This window comes from Podarcis melisellensis (assembly GCF_964234715.1).
Source record: "Podarcis melisellensis genome assembly, chromosome: 16".
Classification (NCBI taxonomy): Eukaryota; Metazoa; Chordata; class Lepidosauria; order Squamata; family Lacertidae; genus Podarcis; species Podarcis melisellensis.
Window position 1 is genome coordinate 12,299,302 of NC_138533.1, and position 24,329 is coordinate 12,323,630.

At 49.3% G+C, this 24,329-nt stretch overlaps 2 protein-coding genes across 9 annotated transcripts; one reads left to right on the plus strand and one right to left on the minus strand.

Annotated features, from left to right (window-relative positions):
• The first annotated feature begins 90 nt into the window (after positions 1-90).
• On the plus strand, positions 91-7,249 carry NUDT22 (nudix hydrolase 22). Of its 4 annotated transcripts, none has more exons than XM_081891933.1 (6): positions 91-280; positions 4,448-4,945; positions 5,302-5,412; positions 5,523-5,620; positions 6,274-6,295; positions 6,880-7,249. In XM_081891933.1, exons 2-6 carry the CDS (start codon positions 4,478-4,480, stop codon positions 6,982-6,984), a joined length of 804 nt encoding a protein of 267 aa, XP_081748059.1. In that variant the 5' UTR covers positions 91-280; positions 4,448-4,477; the 3' UTR covers positions 6,985-7,249. The 4 variants fall into 4 exon arrangements, with proteins under 4 accessions (XP_081748059.1, XP_081748056.1, XP_081748058.1 ...); XM_081891930.1 differs by having other exon boundaries at positions 99-280; positions 6,274-6,367; XM_081891932.1 differs by lacking the exon at positions 91-280 and adding an exon at positions 343-697 and having other exon boundaries at positions 6,274-6,367.
• Positions 7,250-9,505: 2,256 nt separating this feature from the next.
• Positions 9,506-19,313, minus strand: LOC309358514 (rho guanine nucleotide exchange factor 11-like). 5 transcript variants are annotated; one of them, XM_081891737.1, is made up of 12 exons: positions 19,127-19,313; positions 18,286-18,486; positions 17,423-17,598; positions 16,249-16,330; positions 15,416-15,495; positions 14,962-15,087; positions 14,101-14,218; positions 13,450-13,628; positions 13,276-13,351; positions 12,369-12,536; positions 12,176-12,263; positions 9,506-9,628 (listed from the first exon to the last, which is right to left on the minus strand). In XM_081891737.1, the coding sequence occupies exons 3-12, from the start codon at positions 17,474-17,476 to the stop codon at positions 9,553-9,555; spliced, it is 1,047 nt and encodes a 348-aa protein (XP_081747863.1). In that variant the 5' UTR covers positions 17,477-17,598; positions 18,286-18,486; positions 19,127-19,313; the 3' UTR covers positions 9,506-9,552. The 5 variants fall into 5 exon arrangements, with proteins under 5 accessions (XP_081747863.1, XP_081747859.1, XP_081747861.1 ...); XM_081891733.1 differs by having other exon boundaries at positions 16,249-16,395; positions 19,127-19,307; XM_081891735.1 differs by lacking the exon at positions 19,127-19,313 and adding an exon at positions 19,023-19,113 and having other exon boundaries at positions 16,249-16,395.
• Positions 19,314-24,329: the final 5,016 nt, after the last annotated feature.

A 24,329-nucleotide genomic window follows, 5' to 3' on the forward strand; every position in this document is an offset into this window, starting at 1 on the left:
CCCTAAGATTAAGTGTCTCATGCTCTAGCGACTGAGTTCTTACGAATATTATTACTCCTCTCGTAGTAGTAATAATAATAATAAGTTAAAGGCATAAGGATTGGATTCACTGATTTTTCCGGCAGCCTAATCCTGGAAAAGAAGCGTGTCGGCATCAGACAAGGGGGCAGGCTGATAGAGCAACCGGTTCGGGAGCTGCCCGGAGCCGAGCAGAGACACAGCAGCAGGCAGCGCCGGCTTTGCAAAAGCAGACTTCCTTCCGGGAGGCGGCGGCAGAGAGGTAAGGAGCCTGGCTCGCTAGCTAGGCCCCCGATTTCGGTCCTTTCCAGACACACACACCCCTTTCCGATCTCGCTGTAGCGCAGCGGAGAATGAAATCGAGACGCCTGCCCGGGCGGGCGCGCAGCACCGCGCGTGGGCACCTTGCAAACGGGGCGCGCGCGTAGTTCGCCGGCTCCCCTGCCGGTGGCGCGGGGCGCCGAGGGTTAATCCGGATCGAACCGACGTGGCGTCGCCGTCACTTGCATAACAGGCGACTTTAATTAGGCAGCCCGGAATGTGCCCGGTTAGCAAATGCGCAGATTAAACGCTGATTGTCTTGGCTAGGCGCGCGCGCACGCACGCAAGCACACGGTTAACAAATAACACCAATAAAGCATACGAAGCGAGCTCCATTGTGACGTCCGGAGCATAACAGGCATGTGTTTTAATTGGTGTGCTAATTCAGCCCTCTTGGCTTCACGTCGCTTTCAACAGCTGGGGGGAAAGTGGCAAGCCAACCCATCTGTTCCCCCCTGGGTAGTAACAGTTCCTGTCTTGCTTCCTCCCAACCTACCAGAAAGAAAGGGATATTGTTTTGTATTTGTTGGGAAAACGAGCAATAAAATCATACGGATAGAGACAAGATTACAGTGCAGGCATGATTATATTCAAATGGAGCTTCCGAGTATACAGATAGTCTACCCTTGATTACTTTATACCAGGCAAGGCTGTGAGATTCTCAGAAATGTCTAGCCGGCTTGTGGTGGTAGATCTGGGATAGGAAACCTGTGGTCTTTCAGATGTGAAAGCTTCACTCTGCTGGATGGACCTCTGGGGTTCTGACAGTGGCGTAGCGTGGGTTGTCAGCACCTGGGGCAAGGCAAGTAATTTGCGCCCCCTAACCCGTGGATTTTAGCACTCGAGTCTCTTCCACTAGTGCGAGTGTGCCCCCCCCAGATGTTGCGCCCGGTGCGGCCGGCACCCCCTGCACCCCCACGCTACGCCACTGGGTTCTGATGTCATGTAGCAGCCATTGGTAAACAAGCAGACAGAGCTGTGGAACAGATGACCTCAGAAGGTGGTGGACTAATTCATCGGAGGTTTTAAAACAGGTTGAATGGCCATCCATCAGGGATTCTTGATTCCTGCATTCCAAGGGATTGGACTAAATTATGCCTTTCATCCTTTCAAACTCTACAGCTCTCTGCTTCTATGAAGTCTAGACACACTTGATTTCTAATCTGTATTGGCTGAGCTGCTGTGATATTCTGAACTATCTATGACTATTCCAGCTGCTCAAGGAGAGTTCGTAGTCCAGTTACTGTGAGGAAGGATTCTTGTCAGTTCGTCTGGGATTAAACCTTCATATGGACTTGATGGAAGGGAATGCTGCTTGGGAGGAAGTCTGTTTCAAAGTACCCTTAAAGTCCAGATTATTCTATAAGAATGGTAACCTGCACCTGGGAAGGGAGGTTTTGTTCTGGCCCGCAGAGGAAACGAAACAGCTTATATTATTGTAACTCAGGGGCCGTAGGTCGGTGGTAGAACATTTGATCTGCATGCAGAAACTGCTAGCTTCTCCAGGTAAGGCGTGGGATCTTCCCTGTCTGAAATCGTGGACAACCACTGCCAGTCAGTGTAGACAATACTGAACTAGATGGACCAATGGCATGGTATGAGGCAGCTGCCTGTGTTTCCCAGCAAGCTGAGCTTCAACACCTCATAGTGTTGTCTCTTTTACTGTAAATACTTAGTTGTACATTCTCTCTTACTCCTTGTAAATTTAAAATTAAACTAAAGTGTATCGGACACCTTCTGGAAGTGTGAAGCCAAGATATGATCACCCAAAATCCCACACCTTCCTTCTTAACCCTTACCCTTTCTACAATAACTAAATCAGCTGTGTGCACACTGTATCTTTAAAGCACATTATTTCCCTGAAAGACCTCTGGGCCCTGTAATTTTCCCTTCACAGAGTAACAAATCCCAGCAAGCCTTAACAGGCCACAATTCCCAGGATTCTTTGGGGGAAGTCATGTGCTTTAAATGTATGGTGTAGGCCAGTGTTTCCCAACCGGTGTTCCGCGGCACACTGGTGTGCCGTGAGACCTTGCCTGGTGTGCCGTGGGAAGAGCGAGAGAAGGCGCCTGCGCGGAAAGAGGAGCGAGCAGTGCGCCTGCACGCCGCGGCGCCCGAGATCGCTTCTCCCCACCGCCCCTTGCTTCAAAAGAGGTCCGGGGACAGCGGGAAGCGCAGCACTTCTTTCCCGCTGCCCCCAGACCTCTTTTGAAGCAAGGGGCTGCGGGGAGATCGCTTCTCCCGGTGCTCCGAAGCGGGGCGGGGGGGCGGGAACACCTGCCCCAGCCGCCCCGCTTCGGAACGCTGCTCCGAAGCGGGGCGGGGGGCGGGAACCTCGCACCCCGCCGCCGGGCATCGGAACGATGCCCCGATGCCGGGCGGTGGGGCGGGAACCTCTCCCCCCGCCGCCCGGCATCGGAACGATGCCCCGATGCCGGGCGGTGGGGCGGGAACCTCTCCCCCCGCCGCCCGGCATCGGAACGATGCCCCGATGCCGGGCGGTGGGGCGGGAACCTCTCCCCCCGCCGCCCGGCATCGGAACGATGCCCCGATGCCGGGCGGTGGGGCGGGAACCTCTCCCCCCGCCGCCCGGCATCGGAACGATGCCCCGATGCCGGGCGGTGGGGCGGGAACCTCGCACCCTGCCGCCGGGCATCGGAACGAGGTCCTGGACCTCTTCTGAAGGCAGGCGGGGGCAAAAGTCTTTGCTCCCCCCGCCTGCCTTCCCGGGACAGCGGAGACTTCTCCGCTGCCCCGGGCGATCTTAAAATGCTGGCGGGCGGGAGCGAAGCGTTCGCTGCCGACCCCCAGCATTTTAAAATCTCCTCGGGGCAGCGGAGACTTCGCTCCCGCCCACCAGCATTTTAAAATCGCCCCGGGACAGCAGGGGCTTTTAAAATGCTGGCGGTCGGCAGCAAAGCCCTCCTGTCCCCGGAGCTTGCGGGGCGGGAGGTGGGAAGAAGGGCTTTTCTTCCCACCGCCAGCCTTCAGAACAGCCTTCTGAAGGCTGGCAGTGGGAAGAAAAGCCCTTGTCCCCGTCCCCCCCAGCCTTCAGAAGAGGTCGGGGGACAGACTGTCCCCGGACCTGGTCTGAAGGCGGTTTCCCTAGGAACGCATTAATTGATTTTCAATGCATTCCTATGGGAAACCGTGCATTGCAAGACGAAAAACTCGCAAGACGAAGAGACTTGCGGAACGAATTAATTTCGTCTTGCGAGGCACCACTGTACTTTTTATATAGTCAATATAGGCACAGAGTTAATTTTTTTAACATTTTCTAATGGTGGTGTGCCTCGAGATTTTTTTCATGAAAGAAGTGTGCCTTTGCCCAAAAAAGGTTGGGAAACACTGGTGTAGGCACAGCCTGACTCAGTCAAATATAAGGTATGTTCGTCTGTTTCGACTCTTTTATTGATTTCTAACTCTTTCAGACTTGGCTTATTGTTAATTCAGTGTCTGTGCCAATTAACACTTGCTAGTGTATTTTTAATGAGCATGCTAATTCCCTTTTGGATAAGGATGACATTGATTTAGATTTATCTTTGTGATCCTTGTTAACCCTTGGGGTACCAAGTTTCTGAGTGCGTTCAAATCTCAAAAGTCAAAAGAACCCCAAAGCAGAGTCAGGGTTGCATGTGAGAACTGCAGGCTTCTGTGCAAAGTGCACACGTCATGTCACACCCTCCTGGGCGATAGGGAGCCAAGAGGTCCTTGCTCTAACCCATAGTCACTACTTCCTATCGGTGCTATTTTTTAATGACTTGGGCACTATTTCTTCTGCGGGGGTGGGAGAAAGCTGCACAGATCTGAATATTAAAACAAAGGAGTCAGGATTTTTATTGGCTCTGCTCCTGTGCCTTTAACAGCAGCCCGACATACCAGGAAATGATTTAACAGTTTAAGTGTGTTGAGCTGCTTTAGAGAGGCGGGGGAGCTGGGCCTATACAAAAAGTTGGCAACCTTGCTCTTGGGACTTTTAAAATTTTTGATTTCTGTGCATCAGGCAGCTGCAAAAGGCACAGGAGCAGAGCCAGAAAACTACAATAGCAATCCTACTGTGGCAAAGACACCGAGGATATGTGTGGATAACTTTTATTCTATCTTCCAGGTGCCCTTAGATGGACAGAGCAGGCAGAAGATGGATCCTGATATCTCTCTCCTCTTCCAGTGCCCATCTCCCAAGGGCATCACAGAGGCTCAGGTCCGAGCTGAGCTCTCCCCACTGTATGACCGGCGCCCACTCCCTGGCGACAGGGCCCGGATCGAGACAGCTTGGGTGGCACGTCGCCAGCAGAGCCCGTGGCTCTTTGACGGAGCCAAATTCCGTCTCCACTCAATCCAGCTGGAGGGAGACATCTTGACCTTCTGCCTCGGTCTCACCTGCTACAAGGACTTTGTGGGCACCAACTTGGCGGATGCAGCCGGGCAGCTCCAGGAGCGTGGGCGCGCGGACTTGGGGAACAGCCAGGCCTACCTCGCCGAGCCCCTGGGGGTGGGCGCCATGCTGCACACAGCAGATGACAAGTTTGTCTTTTTGCGGCGGAGTCAGTGTGTAGGGGAGGCGCCTGGGAAGATCGACATTCCTGGAGGCCACCCTGAACCGCAGGTTGATGGAGTGCCTGGTTTTATGTCTTGGGGGTGTTGCTGTTAACAAATGGGTCAAATTTCAGTATTGTAAGAAGCAATAGGACAGGCATCAGCTTTGCAGCTTATCCCATGGGCTCCCCTGAGTGCATCTCCTTAATTAAGGCGGAGAACAGCTTGGAAGTTCTCCTGCCACTTAGCTTGGAGGCAGAGCATCTGCTTTGCATGCAGAAGGTCCCAGGTTCTATCCCCGGCATCTCCACGTAGGGCAGAGAGAGCCTCCTTGCCCGAAACCCTGGAGAGCCTTTTGGACCATAGAGAATGGAGCTGTGTTCCTTGAATGGGCCTGTGTTCTTCTTCCTGTGCCTCGTTTTGCAGGTTGTCATGGGAGATGCCGCCTTGGAGGGGCCTGTCCGTCACCAGGACCTCCCAGGAGAATCTGTGGTCAAGGAGTTGTTCTGTTCTGTGCTGCGAGAGATCCAGGATGAGGTGAGGAGAAGACAGGGAAAGGGGAGTGGCCACCCACTAGGCTGCCCTCCCTCGTCTCTGAACCAGCTTTTGAGAATGACTCTGAACCAGCTTCCCCCTTCCCTTCCCAGGTGAACCTTCCACTGCCCACCCTCAGCAGCCCAATGTTGCTCGGAATAGCCCGGAACGAGACCAGCGCAGGCCGCTGCAGTGCTGAATTCTACATCAGGTAATGTGCTGAATCCTGATCTGAAAAGTAGGCCTCCCTGATCACCATCATCCTGGTACCAAGCTGTGGTTAGTTATGAAGGGTGCATTGATTTTTCCTCCTGCTTACGAATGTTTTTGTTTTATGCATTATATAAAAATGATTCCATGAGCTGATGGGGCAGCACTGTAGGAAACAACCCTAAAGAAAGATCTTTGCCAGGCTCTGAAAGGAGAATAAGGTAGCTGTGCCAGCCAAATCACCCTAGAGTTAGCGTCCCACAACTGGGGTGCCACTGCTAAGAAGGCCCTCTCTCTGGTATACATCTGCCTCATCTTTGATGATGGTGGCATCCACAGAAGGCCCTCTGTAGAAGATCACAGCACATTGGTACATGCATATGTATGGAGACAGCTTGCCCTTCAATAGAAACTCTTCTATTGAGCCCTACCCAATAGAGGCTCATACATTCTTTGTCCAGCAGCTCATCTGCCCCATCAGGGTACAGCCTCAGCTTCTCCCTCCTTTACCCCACAGTGTGGGCCCTGCCATGGACACCTCTTTCTCCAGACCCAAAGTCTCCCCAGTTTAGTCTTCAGCTCCTAGTCCCTACGCCCACCCTCAGCCTCGCTGGTTGCTTTCTTCTCAACTTTGCTATTCATTAATTCATTCAGGTGCAGTCTCAGCTCTGAGCAGGTGAGGCACCATTATGCTATCGGGGGCCCTGAGGCCCAAGAGTCAACCAGCATCATCTTTGTTGACAGAGAGGTAAGTGCTGGGGCTGGAGGCAAAAGTGTCTTGCTCAAGGGTGGGCAGCCTTAGACCTGGGTGTCAAATATGGCCCTCCAGGCCTCTCTGTCTGGCCCTTAGGCTTCTTCCCAAGCCACACCCCCTCACTGGTCCTGCTTTCATACCCTCCTTGAGTATTTTTTGCCTGGCTGTCCTTGAACTCTGATTATGCACATAATTCTTGGGACCCAATTCCTAGTTTATATTGGTAAGATTGGACAGCCAGCCATCTAAGCATACAGGAACCTCCTAGTTTCCCCATTGGCAAGTGATAAGGCCCCTTTAAAGAAACATATGCCTCCTCTGGACTCAATTTAGAGTTAATTAGAATACATTAAAATGAAGTTCATCGCCCCCCTTTTTGCATGCCAAGGCACTGTGACCCTGTCACCCCCAATATAGTAAAATAACTAGACAGGACAAAAGAGTGTAAGTGTCAACCCCATTTTCTGCATCTCTTTTAACATATGGCTGCCTTTTTCTCTGTGCAGGATGTCCTGACAATGGAGCAGAGTGGGGACTTTTGGAAGGAACTGTGCCCATCAGCCAAAGGGGCCATAGAGCTCTACAGAGGGGTCATGGGCACATGCCAATGATGAGCCCATTGGGAAGAGGTACTTTGAGGAAGTGAACTACTCTCTCAGGGACTATTCAGAATTACTTTACAGATCATCCGGTTACCCCAAAATCACCAGCAGTCCTTTGGCAAAGCAGGAATATTATGCCATGGATACGGATAGTGGGATTATTCTCAACTCCCTTGAAACTGCACTGGCTGAGACCCACCTTAGCGCCTTGTGAGCCCTGTCACTGTGCCTGTTTGTGCAACCTGTTTCTCAATAAAGTAGTATTATTTTTTAATTATTAGTTTTCTTACCCATGGTGTGATTTCAGGTTTCCTAGCATGCACTGGGCCTTTCTCTGCACCTCCAATATCCTCTTTTCATTTCTGTTAACTAAGAGCTTCCTCTTCCCCCTATATCAGATTTCCCAATATATCTAGGTCTGGTACACCCTGTTTGTACAAATTACCGTATTTTTTGCTCTATAAGACTCACTTTTTCCCCTCCTAAAAAGTAAGGGGAAATGTGTGCGCGTCTTATGGAGTGAATGCAGGCTGCGCAGCTATCCCAGAAGCCAGAACAGCAAGAGTGATCACTGCTTTCACTGTGCAGTGATCCCTCTTGCTGTTCTGGCATCTGAGAATCAGAATATATTTTTTCTTGTTTTCCTCCTCCAAAAACTAAGTGCGTCTTGTGGTCTGTAGAGCGAGAAATACGGTATTTGCCAAGAGAAGTGAATTCTGCAAGCAATGTTGCAGGGAGGAGTGCTCAGTCTTCCAGCCATGCCCTTTCCCAGGATACTCCATTCCACTGTTGGGCACAGCAAATGCCTCTAAGTACCAGTTGCTGGAAACCATTGGAAAGGAGAATTATTGTTGTTGTGCTTGGTTCCAGATTACTGTCTTCCCAGAGGCAACTGGCTGGCCACTGTGAGAATAGTATGCTAGACTAGATGGGCCACTGGCCTGATCCAGCGGAGCTTCATCTGGAGCGTCTTTAAGAGGAGAAAAAACAGTTAAAATTAGGAGTCACTGTAAAATGTCCATCAACCTAAAAAAGAAAGAAAGCAAGAAACCAGAACTGCAGTAAAACTCACCACGCAATCTCATGGGAGGCTTTTTAACAGAGGTTGGATGGCTTCTGTCAGGGAATTTTCAGCTGTGATTCTTGCACTGTGATTCTATTTTCATAGTTATTTCTGTTTCTTTTGCACATGCAAATCACAAATGTGCAAAGAACTGCAGTAAAAAGGGCCCAAGATGAGAAGGGCTCCCAAACTGCTCAATGAACAAAGTTTGCCTCCTCCCAGGAAGAAAAGGGGCAGTGAGGCCGGACCCTCTGTCTGTGTGCTACATTTGCACCTGATCACCCTGCAGCTATGGAGTGTCTCCAGAGTTGTGCAAGAGCCTCAGAAGACTGAGGAATTGGGGGAGGGGGAGCAGGGTGGCGTGAGAGCAGTTGCATTTCAGGGATTTAGCTGATCTTCCCCCAGAGCGTTGCTTATCTGGATTACTAGCAGCTTGGAGGCAATTAACAAATGGGGATCCGGGTCCCCCCACAATCCCACTAGTCTTTCACCCACCGCCTGAAGCGGATTAGTGTCTGAGCTGTGACCCGAGGTGCTCAGGTGCTGCATTCACTTGGCTATTTCTGCTTTATACAGGGGACATCCCTCCCCAGCCCCCATTACACAACGGACATGGCTTCAATCCATGGTGGGTTGCCAACTGTTGAGGGCGAAGTGGCCTAGTCTGCTCTTGCACATTTTAACAGCTGCTTCATCTGTCTAAAACAGTGTTGGCCAAACTTGGTTCTCCAGCTGTTTTGAGACTACAATTCCCATCATCCCTGACCACTGGTCCTGTTAGCTAGGGGTGATGGGAGTTGTAGTCCAAAAACAGCTGGAGACCCAAGTTTGGCCAACACTAAAGGAATTGAGAGGGAATCCCCCCTCCAGTGACATGAAAGGTTAGCTCGAACACCTTGCTAACGCCAGCAGATCAAGCTGCGGTTGAAAGTATAGGTGCACAGGCAAATAATAAAAGCTGGGAACCTGTAATCCATGTAAAACTCCAATCTGTCAGACTCCAAAAGGGTGTGAGATTAGGGACAGCTTCATACACATTTCGTTTTTCTTAACTCTTCATGCTTTTTAAAAAGGTTATTATTTATGAAGCATAGTTAATGTGCCCTACACTTTACAGAGGCAAATAGTTCTCTGCCTCAAAAGTTACCATAGGTAAAAGGAGGCAACTCTCCACACAGCCAGAACTTCTCATGCAGTAATTTGAGGCATTGGGGGGGGGGGGATGCTGTTTAGGTGCAAGATACAACCTCCTTTATTTTCTTGTTACCTTCTGCAAAATTCTGTTTTGATAACCTCAGTTGGCCTAGAAAAGCTATGAGAAAACGGCTCTTGACATCCCATTGACTTAACTAGTAGCAGGAACAGTGTTTGAGGAGCGGGGTAATTGGTGATGGTACAACAGAAGGATCCCCCCACCCCTGCCGCTGTCACCATTTTATAAAGTCTGTGGAATAATGCAAAAGGGTCTTCTAGTAAAGCTCTGTGGTTTTAATTTATTATATGTGAAGTTAATATTATCTCAGATTCCCTGAGGGCAAGGTGGCATTTCCCTTGGCGCGCCTTACTGCCTCTTCCAGAAGTTCCATCCACCTGCCAGGAAAAGAGGGAGGGGAGAGAAAGACTCACTAAAAGCCCTCGAAAAGAATGGAATAGCTGTGATTTGTCATTAGAAAGGCAGACATTAAGGAGAGCCCCCATATTAATCTCAGCAGCATCTTTGTCTGGGGGAGAGGGTATCAATATTTATATTTATATATTTTATATATTTATATTTACATTTATATTTATATCTCTGTCTGTCTGCCTGGATATTTTTGGGACCCACCTAATTTGTGTGGCTGTAAGTTGTTTTAAACTGCTATTAATATTGTGCTCTGTTGTATCACACACCCTAGGACCTTAGGGTGAAGGGCAGGTCATAAAATATAACATTAACAATTATCTATCTATCTATCTATCTATCTATCTATCTATCTATCTATCTATCTATCTATATACACACACTGTGTGTGTGTGTGTGTGTGTGTGTGTGTGTGTGTGTGTGTGTGTGTGTGTATATATATATATATATATATAATGCAGGTTTTGGTGTCCTCGGGTGTCTTCCCGTGTAAAAGTTGGGGTGTCTAGGCGACGTTTCGACGAGGTCTCACTCGTCATCTTCAGGCTGGTGCTTTCGGCTTCTTGTTACTGGAACAGAGCAGGATCTCAGTGTTTGAGTTCCTATAAATACTGTTGAGGGGGTGTGGTGAATAGCCTCCAATGTTCTGGGCAGAGAGGAAGTTCCCAGGCTAGTGTGCCTTTTCTTCTTTTGTTCCTTAATTACTTGAGGGATATCTTGAGTGATTTCTTGAGTGATATCCTGAGTACCACTTAGGTGGGTCATTAGGTGTGGATTAGTTGCTAAAGTCTTTGTGTCTTGACCTCTTGAACTTTGTGAAGAGTTTTTCTGAGAAGATGGCTGTACTGCACTTAGTTGTGCTCTGGCTTGGCTTCGTGTATAGGGGCGAGCTGTGGTTTTGTGGCCTGTGTCAGCCAGATCTGTGTAGGGATTGCCGGGGGGTGCAGCATCCGGAGGTGCCACCATGGTTTGGCTACTGGATGGTGTCTGTAATTTATCTGTGGAGAGGGTCTGGGTTTGGGTCTGGTGTGGTTGATTGGTGATGGCGTTCTGTGTGCCTCTGGATCTGGTGTCAGTTTTTGTGGGGAGGGCTAATTTCCAGATGTCTGGCAAGCGGGATGTGTTGTCACGCTTGTTCATGTTGTGAGGGTGTTTCTCTATCTCGATGGCTTCCATGATTATTCTCTTGTGGTGATGTTCCATGTTAAAGAGCAATTTGGAATCTGCAAAATTAATTTCGTGTCCTGTTTCTTTCATGTGTTGGAAAAGAGAGGAAGTTTTTTCTTCTTTTTTGACGGCATTCTTGTGTTCTGCGATACGTGCATTTATTCGTCTGTTTGTTTGTCCAATGTACGTGGCTGGGCAGACTTTGCAGGGTATTTCATAGACCCCTTGGTTTTCCAACTGGATTTTATCCTTGGGGTTTCTGAGGATATTGGCTATTTTTTGGTTGGTGCAAAAGGCTGTTTTGATATTGTGTTTATGGAGGATTTTGCTAATTTTATCTGTACGTATCTGACACCAGATCCAGAGGCACACAGAACGCCATCACCAATCAACCACACCAGACCCAAACCCAGACCCTCTCCACAGATAAATTACAGACACCATCCAGTAGCCAAACCATGGTGGCACCTCCGGATGCTGCACCCCCCGGCAATCCCTACACAGATCTGGCTGACACAGGCCACAAAACCACAGCTCGCCCCTATACACGAAGCCAAGCCAGAGCACAACTAAGTGCAGTACAGCCATCTTCTCAGAAAAACTCTTCACAAAGTTCAAGAGGTCAAGACACAAAGACTTTAGCAACTAATCCACACCTAATGACCCACCTAAGTGGTACTCAGGATATCACTCAAGAAATCACTCAAGATATCCCTCAAGTAATTAAGGAACAAAAGAAGAAAAGGCACACTAGCCTGGGAACTTCCTCTCTGCCCAGAACATTGGAGGCTATACACCACACCCCCTCAACAGTATTTATAGGAACTCAAACACTGAGATCCTGCTCTGTTCCAGTAACAAGAAGCCGAAAGCACCAGCCTGAAGATGACGAGTGAGACCTCGTCGAAACGTCGCCTAGACACCCCAACTTTTACACGGGAAGACACCCGAGGACACCAAAACCTGCATTCCTGTACCCGTGAAAATCTACGAAAGCAAATATATATATAATGTATACACACACACATTTTTAAAAAAACACAACCACAGGTGTGTGTGCACATGTACAGAAATAGCTGGACACCTGCCCAGAATGGAAAAAGGCAGCAGGAAACAGCACAGAGCAAGGCAGAGAGAGGAGCAATTGAGGGCTGGTTAGTAAAAACGACTCCAAAACACATCCTGGATACATTCCATCAAGCTCTGCCTGCAACTGGACAGCAAACAGTGGAATAGCAACAAATATCCATGACTGAAAAAGCAGGAAAGTGGGAAAGGTAAATGTGCCACACCCACAAAGAAATGTCTGTTCCAGAATTGTGGGGGAAACAACAGGTAAAAAATCTTACATATTCTTTTCTGAAGGTGTTGAGGCAACAAGCTCATACAGATGGGGTACCAATTCCAATGTGCAAATGACAAAGAAAGCTCGCGGATCTGGACAGAGAGGAGAGACAAGATGGAGAAAGAGGCAACACGCCAGGGCTGGTCTCCCTAGCTTACAACCTTTAAATAAGGAAACATGGTTTTATCCCATTTTACCTGTGGCCACAGAGCGAATCAGCACCACATTCAGCTTGAGGACGGGGCTGATTGTTTGCCAAGCGCCTGAGGAGCCCCACACCCTCTTCCTGTGGCACTTGAGAACAAGTCTCTCATCCTTCCTCTGCAGGAGCAGCAGGAGATTTTCCAGCAGCAACACGTGCAAGTCTAAGAGAGAGGCAGAGAGTTTGGAGCGGCTAACCTGCTCTGTGTATCCAGATAAGAACATCAGGTGAGTTTGGCTGCAGATCAGGCCAAAGGCCCAACTAGTCAGAAGAACTGGTTATAGCCTATACCAGTTCAGGCCACTGGGGTCCATCTAGCTCAGTAATGTCCACACTGACTGGCAGCAATGGCACTCCAGGATCTCAGGCAGGAAGTCTTTTCCCCAGATTGACCTGGAGATGCTGTTAGGGATTGAACCCAGGACTTTCTCCATGCAAATCAGGTGCTCTGAAGGCAGCCTGTCTGGGAGTCTTTTAACCTGTGGCCTGTTGCTTTAGAATTTCAAACACCATTGGAAGTTTTGATGTTTCAATAGCTGATGCTTTAGTTGTTTTTCGGGGTCTTGCTCTAAAATTACTTTTTTCTGTCAAACTTTCTGCAAGCTGCTTGGTTCATCTAGCTCAGAAACCCAGCCAGATGGGTGGGGTATAAATAATAAAACTATTACTATTACTGTTACTGTTACTATTACTATTATTCATCTGACTGGCAGCAATGGCTTTCTTGAGGGTTTGGGGCTCAAGAGTCTTTCTACCACCAAGCCACAGGGCTGACCCACTTGGATTACTATTAAAAGTGGGATATAAACAAAGTCAGTGAGAGAGGAACTGCAGAAACCTCCACTTTGAGAGGCCTGTGCCACATTTGTGTGTTCGTTGAGGTGAGGTTGACAGCCACGTACCCACAGTCTTGTCTTTGCGCAGGCGCCAGCGCAAGGGGCCCTCGTGGATCAGGCAATGACTCCGGAGGTCAATATTCTGGACAGACGGGACAGAAAAAGGCAGCGTTTTGAAGAGCAGGGAAGTAATATAAAAGCAGGAAATCAGGCATAGGGCGATGATGGGGACGACCATACCTTGAACTCCGCTGCCAGTGCGTTGGTGCTCCACTGCAGTGAGGTGGCGTCCAAACACATTTGATAGGTCTCCAGGCGATGATGGTTTTCGGCCTTCTTCACAATCTCTTTCACACACTGAAGGATTTCCTGGCATTGGTCCCTAGCCTGGCACAGCCTCTGGTGCTCTGAAGACTGCCCTAAGCAAAGAAGGTGCAGAGAGAGAGAGAGAGAGAGGCTGTCACACTGCTGTTAAAGTTTGTTTCTATTTACCAAAAACTTGGAGGCTGCTTTGGAAACACAGGGGTGGTCCCTAAGTGGTTCCCAACACAAAACAGACACAACACCGCATTTAAAGGAAAAACGACCTTGGACAGATGAGCAGCACTGCAGTAGGAATACATAATCCCAAGCAATCCTTGTTTTCTCATAAGAAAGTTGGCCTCTGAACAACCCTTGCAACCCTGCAGCCCCACCATCTGTTAATACTAGCAATGGAGAGGTGTGTATGCTGTACCATCATCACTGATGTGTGTATTCACTTTCCACAATAGGCTACGCTCCATGTAGCCCACAACATCCAAAGGTCACAAAGCATAACATTCAAATTATAGGAGATCCGACTCTCCTCCCTCTCCCAGCACACACATAAATATGGAGAGACTGAGATACCATCAGTGTGTTTGATAATATTATCCAGCAGCAAAGGGTAGTTTGTCAGCTGCTGCATTTCAGAGAGGATGAGATCTTTCAGTTGATGGTGGCGGCACTGATAGTTGCTCTCTGCTTCCTGGGAAGGGGAGACAGACAGACAGACAGACAGACAGACAGACAGACAGACAATATGCTTCTGTGACTGGAGACATGTCCTGTCTGTGGGCTTCACTTTGGGCATCCGCCTGTCAACTGTGAGAATAGGATGCCGATGGTCTGATCCATCTGCAGGGCTCTTCTTAGGTTCTTATTCTTATGGTGGGGGTGTAGGTTTGCAAAAGACCCATCCAGGGGACCGTTAGAGAACCACCTTCCTGATGGAGAAGAAGTGCAGAGCTTTCAGGAGCCTTGAGATCTGGGTCTATGGCAGGAAGAACAACAACATGCCCCAGGAAAAGAAGGAAAGCAGGAGGGGGAGACGTGAGTCGATGGTGGAGCTGTTTTGTCATTGTAAAAACTGAGGCTGGAAGTATGTGTATGGCGAAGGGGAAAACAACTTAAGATGAGTCTGCTGAATCAGGCCAATGTCCCATCTAGTCCACCATCCTGTTCTCACAGTGGCCAACCAGATTTCTGTGGGAAGCCCACAAGCAGGATTCAAGCACAAGAGCACTCTACCCACCTGTGGATTCAAGCATTATTCAGAAGCACTACCGCATTCAGGGTGGGTAGCAGGGAGAGGAGGACAGGCCTCTGGCCCTCCAGAATGGAGAAAGAGCCCTCTGGGGACTTCCTCTTGCACTCCGCACTGAAAGCGCAGACCCAGCTTCTGAGACAGTCCCTCCCTCCCCCTTCCTTAGCGTATGAGCACAAAGATACCTGAATGATGAGCCGGAATCGAGTGTCTTTCTGCAGCTTGGTCTCAATCAGCTCCAGGGCCTTGGACTGGTTCACGCAGAAGTCAGAGACTGCTTGTTGGATCTCTTCACGTGCAGGCCCACCAAACTGGGGGAAAGGAATAATAATAATAATAATAATAATAATAATAATAATAATAATAATAATAATTTATACCCCACCCATCTGGCTGGGGTTCCCCAGCCACTCTGGGCAGCTCCCAACAGAATATTAAAAATACAATAAAACATCAAACATTAAAAACTTTCCTAGATGGAAGTGGGCAAAGGGGGCAAGGGAGAGGAAACACTTCCTGGTTAGAATCAGGCAGGTCAGGAAACCAAGGGGCCAAACTCAACTGGAGCCCCAAACACTGCCTACACACACAGCTGCTGCATCACCACCACCACCAGCCCAGCCACTCAGAGATTGTTACCTGGGAAAGCATGAAGTGCCCAATTTCATGGATGATGGGCCCTTGTTCTTGAAGTGTTTTCATCGATTCTGACAGAGAACCTGGAGAAAAGACAGGAGGAGGGAATGGTTAGAAAAGGGGCCTAGGGAAATAGCCACAGCAGAGATGGGAGGGGGAGAAGGACGGACATGGTCTCTATCTCTTCTTTTTATAATCATGCCCCCGGTGATGGGCCTCAAAGCTGGCCATTACGGAGTGGCAGACCCTCCAAGTGTCCCTATTTTCCAGGGACAGTCCTGGGTTTACAGAAGCCATTCCAGTTTCTGATTTGTTCCCAGAATGTCCCGCTTCTCCTTAGGACGTTCCTCTTTCCATTGGTGAAATGTTGGAGGGTATGGAGGTATATTACCCCTAAGCCAAGGAGATAAGACATCTGAAGGCAACCCTGTATAGGAAAGTTTTTATTATGCTTTTATATACGTTGGAAGCTGCCAAGCATGGCTGGGGCATCCCAGTCAGATGGGCAGGGTATTATTATTATTATTATTATTATTATTATTATTATTATTATTGAATAGGATGACCCTATTTTTATCTGAGAAATGTTGGAGTTCTTGGGGAGCGCTGCTGTTGCGCTCAGGTCTAGATGAGGCCCCCTTTGGCCTTATCTAGCTGCCTCCGGCAGGGCTCTTCTGATCTTCTGCTCCAATGGTCCTCCTGAGCGAGGGCCTTTGATGGAGGCGACCCTCTCCCTCTACCCCTGACCCGCCCGTGAGCAAGCAACGATCTGTGCAAGACACAGAATGGGGGCCTAGTCCAAAGGGGCTCCGACTGAATAAGAGAGGCAGCCTTACTGTGAATCTTCAGCAGCTCTGGGAGGTTGGGGAAGAGGAGGGCCAGCTCCTCCTGCGAAAGAAGTTTCTCCCTAAACATGCGCTGATAGAAGAAGACAGTCAGGACACGCAAAAGCCGCAGGTGAGAGGCTTCTGTCACAAACAGTTCTGTGCAAAGAGGGGGGAAGAATGTCAGCTAGAGGTCAAATCCCAGCAGGATCCAGGAATGAGGCAGCTAAAGCAGGTTCATTGAAAAAAGCCTTGGGTTCTGCCTTTCAAGAGGAGACTGATCATGTTCTCTTCCTGTACTGGGAGCAAGCCCATGGAGCTGCTGTTGGTGGAGCATTAAGAAGCTGCCTTCTTCAGTCAGACCCTGGTCCACCTGGCCCAATGCCTACTTGTCTCTGACTGGCAGGTGGCTCTCCAAGGTTTCTGGGGTCTTTCCTTCTCATTCCTACCTGGAAATGCCATCGGATATTGAACCTGGGGCCTTCTATATGCAGAGCATGTGTTCCACCAAGGGGATGTGGCCCTTTCACTAAAGATAAAACAAGATTCCAGTTCTTACAGTCCCGGATAAAGGGCGCTGATTTAAATGAGAATGCAGGAAGCTGAGTGAAATACCACTGGACTCTCTGGCTCAGTGTTGTCTATAGTACTTGGCAGAAAGTTCTCCTCTAGAGGGGTGCAGGAAGGGGACATTCCCAGCTCTACCTGAAGATGCCATCGGGGATCAAGCATGGGAGCTTCTGCAGGGAAAACATGGTCTCCACCACTGAGCTATAAGTCCCTTCCCCAGCATGGGCACCAATATGCAGCTGGTAGCTCTGGTTACCAGCGCAACACACACAAACACCATTCATCTATGGATTTCCCTTCCTCCTCAGAGACATTACAGCACACTTCAGGGCCAATAAGCCTTCTTCCCACCCTGCTCCCCTGGCCCTGTGTCAGAACTCTACAGGTGTCCATCTTTACTGACCCATGTGGGTCTTGCCTGGAGGGAATTTCACTAATGGCCATTTTTAAGAACTCAAAAGTTCCAAGCTATGTGTACAGCCAAGGACCCACTTCCCAGGAGAGATCTCACTAGGCACTTCTTCCACTATTTGCTTAAAGTAAGTTGAGATCCTTCTAGAGCCCCATGACTTTCTGAGAGTAACCCAAAGTATGAGCCACAGAATGACCTCCTCACCATTGATGGCTTCCTGGTGGTCAACCTCCTGCTGTGGCAGGGAAGACGCAACATGGCGGCCGACAGTGTCTTTCCACTTCTGTGAGCTCAGGTCTGACACATAGAAGAGGTCGTCCCCCAGCAAGGAGGGGAGGGAGGGGTCTGAGGTGGACCACAAGTTTGGGGTCTCGATGTTCCTGTGGGGGATTGAGGAAATGGGAGAGGCAGGATGTCAAAAGAAGGTCTGCTAAAGGTCCTCTGGCCTCATTCATTGATTTTGGACCTTTCTTGGGGCTCAATGTTTTACATAGCATTAAGGAAGGAGACACCGATTTCCATTGTCACATTCTTGGTGGACAGACATTTTGCATATTATGTATACTTTACCATTTGATTTTATTGTATTTTGTATTTTTAGTTGTTTTGAGAAACTTTAGTAACAAGTGATTAATAAATTTAATAAATAACAATGATACTTCAGTGGGACCCAAGCGTTTTTATATGAAAGGCTTCCAAGCTGCATTTAAGCCCCTCTGGGGCTTCTTCCAAGACTTTGGCTAGCAGTGAACATTGTGGATGTGGAAAGAGGGAATAAATGACAGGAAGTATGTTGAATGCAAACGAGGAGTATCTCTTCCTAATCCTCCACCACCACTTCCGCCCTCCTACTGACAGGAGGGCCTTTGTGTTCCTTGTGTTTCTGACCACTCCATATAAATGGCCTCCCTCAATCCCGTGCCCTCCAGATGTTGTTGGACTACAACTCCCATCAGCCCCCAGCCAGCATGGGAGTTACAAGGGTCTAATAACCGATGAGCATCTTCAAAAACTGGCCACAGGGGACCACCCAGCTTCAAGATCTCTCCCCTACCCCCCAACTTTACCTTCTGTGAAAAGAGGACAAACAGCCCCCCATTGTGCAATGGGAAATGACAAATTGCCTGCACTTTCAACTGTACTGAGGAACACAGATGTCTACGCTTTCAGCGGATCCAAAGGCAAATGTCTGCACTTTCAACGGAGCCAAAAGAGACCAGTGTCTGTACTTTCAGCTGATCCAAGGATCAAACTCCTCACCAGGCCTCCTGGGAAACAAATATGAAGGATCCCAATGTCGGTTGTGAAGTCAGAGTCTGGCCTATCCCTTAATTTACCACCCATCCTGCCCTCCCAGTTGGGCTAGGCAGCTGGATCTAACCCTTATAGTTAGTTCCCCTAAATACCCCCAGCCTCACATGCCTCTGGGACATCAAGGGAAATAAGGCAAGCCTTTTAATTTTAGTGTGTGGGCTTCATTGTATTATGGAACCAACTTCTCTTTCAACTCGGGTACACACCTGCATTCACAACATCTAGGCATCTTTTATAAGACACACCTGTGCTCCCAGGGACCTTTCTTGGTGCTTAATTTTATGATTACATGAAAATCCTAACTTTCCTCCAAATAACTCAAGGAGTTGTATGTGGCACTCTCCCCCCCCCCCCCAATTATCTGCACAATAGCCCTGTCAGGTAGGCTAGGCAGAGACTTGGCCCAAGGGCACCCAGTGAGCCGAGTGTGGATTTGAACCCTGGTCTGGAACAAACCGCTACACTCCAGTATATTAATAATTTTAACTACCCTTCCTCGTTTGCTATTTCCAGGGAGAGAGATGTGGGAATCCCTTTCTCCTCCCTGACAGACCCTCTGAACAAGGGGCTGAGACAGGTGCTCCTTGTGTTTACCTGGCTCATTCGTATAGAATAATGCATGTCCACCTGTATTAGTACTGTAATTGAGATGACATTGCATAAATAGGTGGGTATATTAGAAGATGTAAGGTAATGTTCAATCGGAAAGGGGAGGTGGACTGTTAGTGGTGAGTGATGATTGGCTGAGCCGGCATTTGAAAAGTGGTTTGAATGCTGGGAGGGAGTCGGTTGAGAGTCAGTTAGAGCCTGGAGATCAGAGAGGGAAGAGCTGGGGGTGGATGTGAAGCAGGGTTGGTTAGATGAGCGGCATAAGAATAGAATAATGGCCTGGTTAGAGCTGTAATAAAGGGGCAGATAAGATACTGGGACATTTGAAACAAGAAACTTATTAGTCAAAGGCATCTTGAAGCCCTCATTTAGTGTTTTTTCATTTATGTTCTTTCATAAATCAGTTTTATTCTGCCACATGCCTCTTCCTAGTCTATGATGGCTCCTAGTCACAATGGCTGTGCTTTGTCTCCACAGTCAGTGGGAGTAATGCTGGAGACTGGGGCAGTGGCAGAGGGGTGGAGAGTACTCTTGTGCTCGGATCCTGTATTGAGGGTTTCCCTCAGGCATCTGGCTGGCCACTGTGAGAACAGGCTGCTGGACTAGATGGGCCACTGGCTTGAATCCAGCAGAGGTCTTACGTTCTTCTGTTCCGATCCAAGTGATATGTTGGGGGGGGGGAAGTGTAGGATACCCCAGAAAGACCCAGCTCATAGCAGTACAATTTGAAGTGAAAAGGTGGCACAGGGAAGAGTGAGCGGTGCTTGAAGACCTCAGAGCAAGGGGGTTGGCACAACACCCATCCCTTCCACCAGTCTGTCCCCCTGCAGCTTCACAGGAAAGGAAGTAAACTTATACAATATATGAAGGACAATTGCAAGCAATTAACAACACTGGCAGGACTTATTTAAGAAGACTTGTAATGTTGATTATATATACCTTTATACATCTTGGTTAAAATTTTTGACAATGGAAAGGAAGAAGTATATAATTCTGTGATATAAAAAAGAATTAAGGTAACCATGAGGTGGGAGGGAGGGAGGTCGACAGTTTATTTGAACAAACAATGAGGAAAAATATGAATGTATTTTCATAGTATAAAATGGAAACTTAATATTATATTTTTTAAAAAAGGAAAGGAAGCTCATGGGGGGTGGCCCTAGGTCATTCCCTCCCAGGCCTGGGGCAAGCAATCATGGCAAAAGCTTCAAACAGACCCCAACTAGGCCATCATCACCATGCCTGCTTCCCAGAAACTACTCAAGCTCAGCCACTGATTTCTGACACAATAATAAAGCTACACAGATGGGAGATTTAATATTTCATTTTCTTAAAACGCACATAGACCTTTACAACTGAAAGTCAGAAAACACCTCCCAGCTTCCTCTGGCCAGGCAACACCAACAAGGGCCCTGTTTCCAAGGCAGGCGCGAGATCCTAAAGTCCAGTGGCCTGTCTTTTTTATTTATTTATTTATATTTCAAAATGTCCATAGTTGGTCTTGAAGCCACCACAACTCCTGGGAGAGGAGGAATGTTTGCAGGGTGGTGATATGTCACCAGCTCCTCCTCTTGGCCAGAGATGGTGGTAAAACAGTTGCTCTGGCAGGGGAATGGGATGTGTGGTGGTGAAAGTGGCTCCTCTTGGGGGGTGGGAGCTGCTTCTCTTGGTGGGGCAGGGTGGGAACAGCTTGAGTGGGGTAGAGGGAGCTCTGAGGGGTGGCTTGGACCAGGAGAATCTCCTTTCTGTCCCAGTGTAAAATTTCTTCAGGACTGCCTTCTGGCCTAGAAAAGAGAGAAGGAAGGTACTTTACAACTGCCAAGTACATCACAGCCACCAGTCTGACTCACAATAGGAGTATCTCCACACCCCACACGCTCCAGCTCCTCACTTGTTTTTGAAGGTGGGGGGACTGCCTGATGTGCCTACCCGCTCACCTTTTCGTCACAGCACTGAGGTGAAGGCTCTCAATATTGGGGGGTGGTAATGGTGGTCAAGGGTTTTTCAAAGACCGCTCCATTTGCTCTCTTCTCCAGCTTTGGGCCTCTCAGCCACTTCTCTCTTTACAGGAGCATACCTGACACTCTAGGCTTGGATGCAACGCACTTATTTGCTTTTGAGTCTAGGTGAACAGAGAGGGGTGCTCTTGAACAGCACATGGGGATTGGGGTGGGGTGGGGTGAGTTGAGGACTTGCAATACTTACACAATGAAAGTGGAAACTTCTTCATTTTTCTCAGCCTACATGAATGACTTGCTCTGGAAGAGCAGCTAGGAGATTGGCACCGCTGGAGATCACCCTCTGTGCCTTCTTGAACTCATTTGTTTGATTCTTTCCCCCAACACACAGGCAGCTTCCACCAATTTGTTCTCTGGCTCTAGAGTCACATGATTCATACTCCCCCTCCATTTCAACCCATTAACCTGGCTCTCACAACTGAGGCCATGTGCAGATGGGTCAGAACTTTCATAAGAGGAAGTGGAATGGAATACCAAGTCTCCCACATCCCCCTTCCTTTGGCCTGCTAGAGCACCGTCCCACCCCTCAACTCCTTGCTTTCAGCCTGCTGAGCTTTTGTGAGAGCTGCTTGATGGTCTGGAAGATAATCTTGGGTGAGACATCCAGGGCCACTGCTGAACCTTTGAGGGAGGTGGGCAAAGCATCCTTCATACCCTCCACTTCTTCTGAGCAAGAGGAGACATCGGTGGGGGGTGGGGAGGAGAAAGAGAATTGTGAAGGGAAAAAAACACCTGAATTACAGGAATCACATTATATGCCCAGCACCTCAGAGAACTCCCAGGAAGTACCAAGATGGGAGGGCAGAAAAAAGGGAGATATATCTAGGAGTCAAGCACTTGCAGATTAAATCTAAAAAGGTTTTAAGCAAGAACAATCTGCTTCCAGGAGGATCCACAGAGTCCCCTGCTCCTGTCCCATCATCCTCTTGTGATGTGTTCCCTTGCACTGTTGGATCAGGATCAGGAAGGTGGGTTAGTCTGCAGTTGCACCTTGTCACAATACGAAAGGGTTGGTTTTTTTTGCAGATGGGAAGCCATTGACAAGGATGGCTGAGATGACACAAGCCAACTGTGTCCTCTGCCCCCCCCCAAAAAAAATCCCAATGGGGAGCTCTCACAGGGACAGGCTTGCCTCTGGCATCTTGTTACCACCCGTGGCCCTATTCCCCTGGCAAAAATGCCCATCACCTATCTGCTTCAACTCTTACCAGAGGGAGGGCAATCTGAGGGCAATCTCAGAGAAGGTACACCTCCCCCATTAGCTATGGCCTCAACTGGCAGTCGCAGGCCCACATTTCTGTGATATTTTGTGGTGGCTGCCATCCCCTTCCAGGTAGAGGAGAACCCCCTGCATGTTTGCCAGCACCTCAAGGTAGCTCCTTGGAAGGAAGCACCTGCATCTCTGTGGGTGGGTGGGGAGGTGTATGGAAGATAACAAAACAGGACAGAGGGCTTCCTCCCGGATTTTGACCTCCAGCTCAATAACATTGGAACCTTCTTCTTAGGCAGGGTGGTGATTGGGAAACATTTTGCTGGGGGGGGGGGAAGAAAGGCATTGGAGAGTCTAAACCAAAACAGCCACCCCATCGATGTCCAAAATGGGGAGGAGGGGTGCCAACAGAGAAGACCTTCCCTCTCTCCCTTTTCAAAGGGAGAGACAGGAAATGAGCAGGATACTCCCAGAATGCCTTGCAACCCTGTTGGATCTTCACTGCTTACAGGTGGGTGTGGGTGACTATCAGCCACTGACCAGAAGTCCCTAATCCAGTGTTTCCCAAACTTTTTTGGGCAACGGCACACCTGTTTACTGAAAAAAAATCTCACGGCACACCACCATTAAAGCCCCGCCCCGTGACGTCAGCGCGCAGCGTCACGCCGGGAGGGACGCACGAAAGTGAAAGTTTTTTCCCTCCCCCTTGCCGGGGAACCTCCAAGCTTTGGGGGTGGGAGGAGGCAGCAGAGCGAGGGACTGAGGGACGGCGGCAACTGAGGCGGCGGCGGCTGTTGTGGTGGTGGCGGCGATAGCGGGCGGAGGAGGGGGCGGCGGCGGGGCTTGAGGAGCCGTCGCCGGGAGTTGCTGCTGCTGTTGTTGCTGCTGCTGCCCGGACATGCCGGCCTCCTCCTCCTCCGCTGTCTCGCGCTCCTCCCTTTTGCACGCGCTGCCCCGCCGCTCGGCACCACCACCGCGGAGCCGCCCCCGGCTCGACGCGGATCCTCGCCGCCGCCGCCTCTCACCGCCCGACTCGCCCGCCTCCCTCCCACGGCACACCAGCCAATGTCTGACGGCACAGTAGTGTGCCGCGGAACACCGGTTGGGAAACACTGCCCTAATCTCCTGCTTATCTTGCTTCTCTGCTCCAGGGTAGGGGAGACTGCACCATCCACCCATCAAGCTTCACCCACACCTCAGCAGCAAGCAGCAGAATAGCAACAAACACGCAATACTGAAAAAGCAGGAAAATGTGGAAGATAAATATGCCACACCCGCACACAGAAAAGTCTGGTTCAAAATCTGATCGGTTTGTGACATAAGCCATGGCCGCCATCTGGAAGCCCGCTTGAAGTCCTGGGCTGTTCTCCCAAGACCCCTCAACCCTCTCCTTCCACCTCAGCAGTTTGACCATGAAGGGTACCCTTCGCTACCATCTTCATCTACTCCCTCCTACCGAAAGGGGAAATGGGGTGGTTGGAAACAGCAGGTAAAAACCTTACATCTTCTTTTCAGAATATGTTGAAGCCACCAGCTCATAAATCTGAGGTCCTGGTTCAATGGTGGAAATGATGAAGAGGACTCACACATTTGAATGGAGAAAAGAAACAAGATGGAGGAAGAGGCAACACGCCAGGGCTGCCTTGTTTAGCTCACAACCTTTAAACAAGGAAACATGGTTTTATGGTCTCCCTTTTCATCTGTCACAGTCCGGTTCACGGGTGATCAAAGTCCTAGCTGGGGACGTCGAGACCGGGGGCAAGATGGTGGGGTGGGAGCCGGAACAGGAGTCCAGGAGTCTGGCAGCCAAGAAGCCGAGGATCAGAGAGCTGGGAGTCAAGAAGCCAAGGGTCCGAGGGTCAGGAAGTAAGGAGTCATGGTCAAGGGTCTGAGGAGTCAAGGAACCAAACGCAGCAAGGTAGGGAACATGTTGCTGCGGCAAAGAGCTGAAGGAAAATGC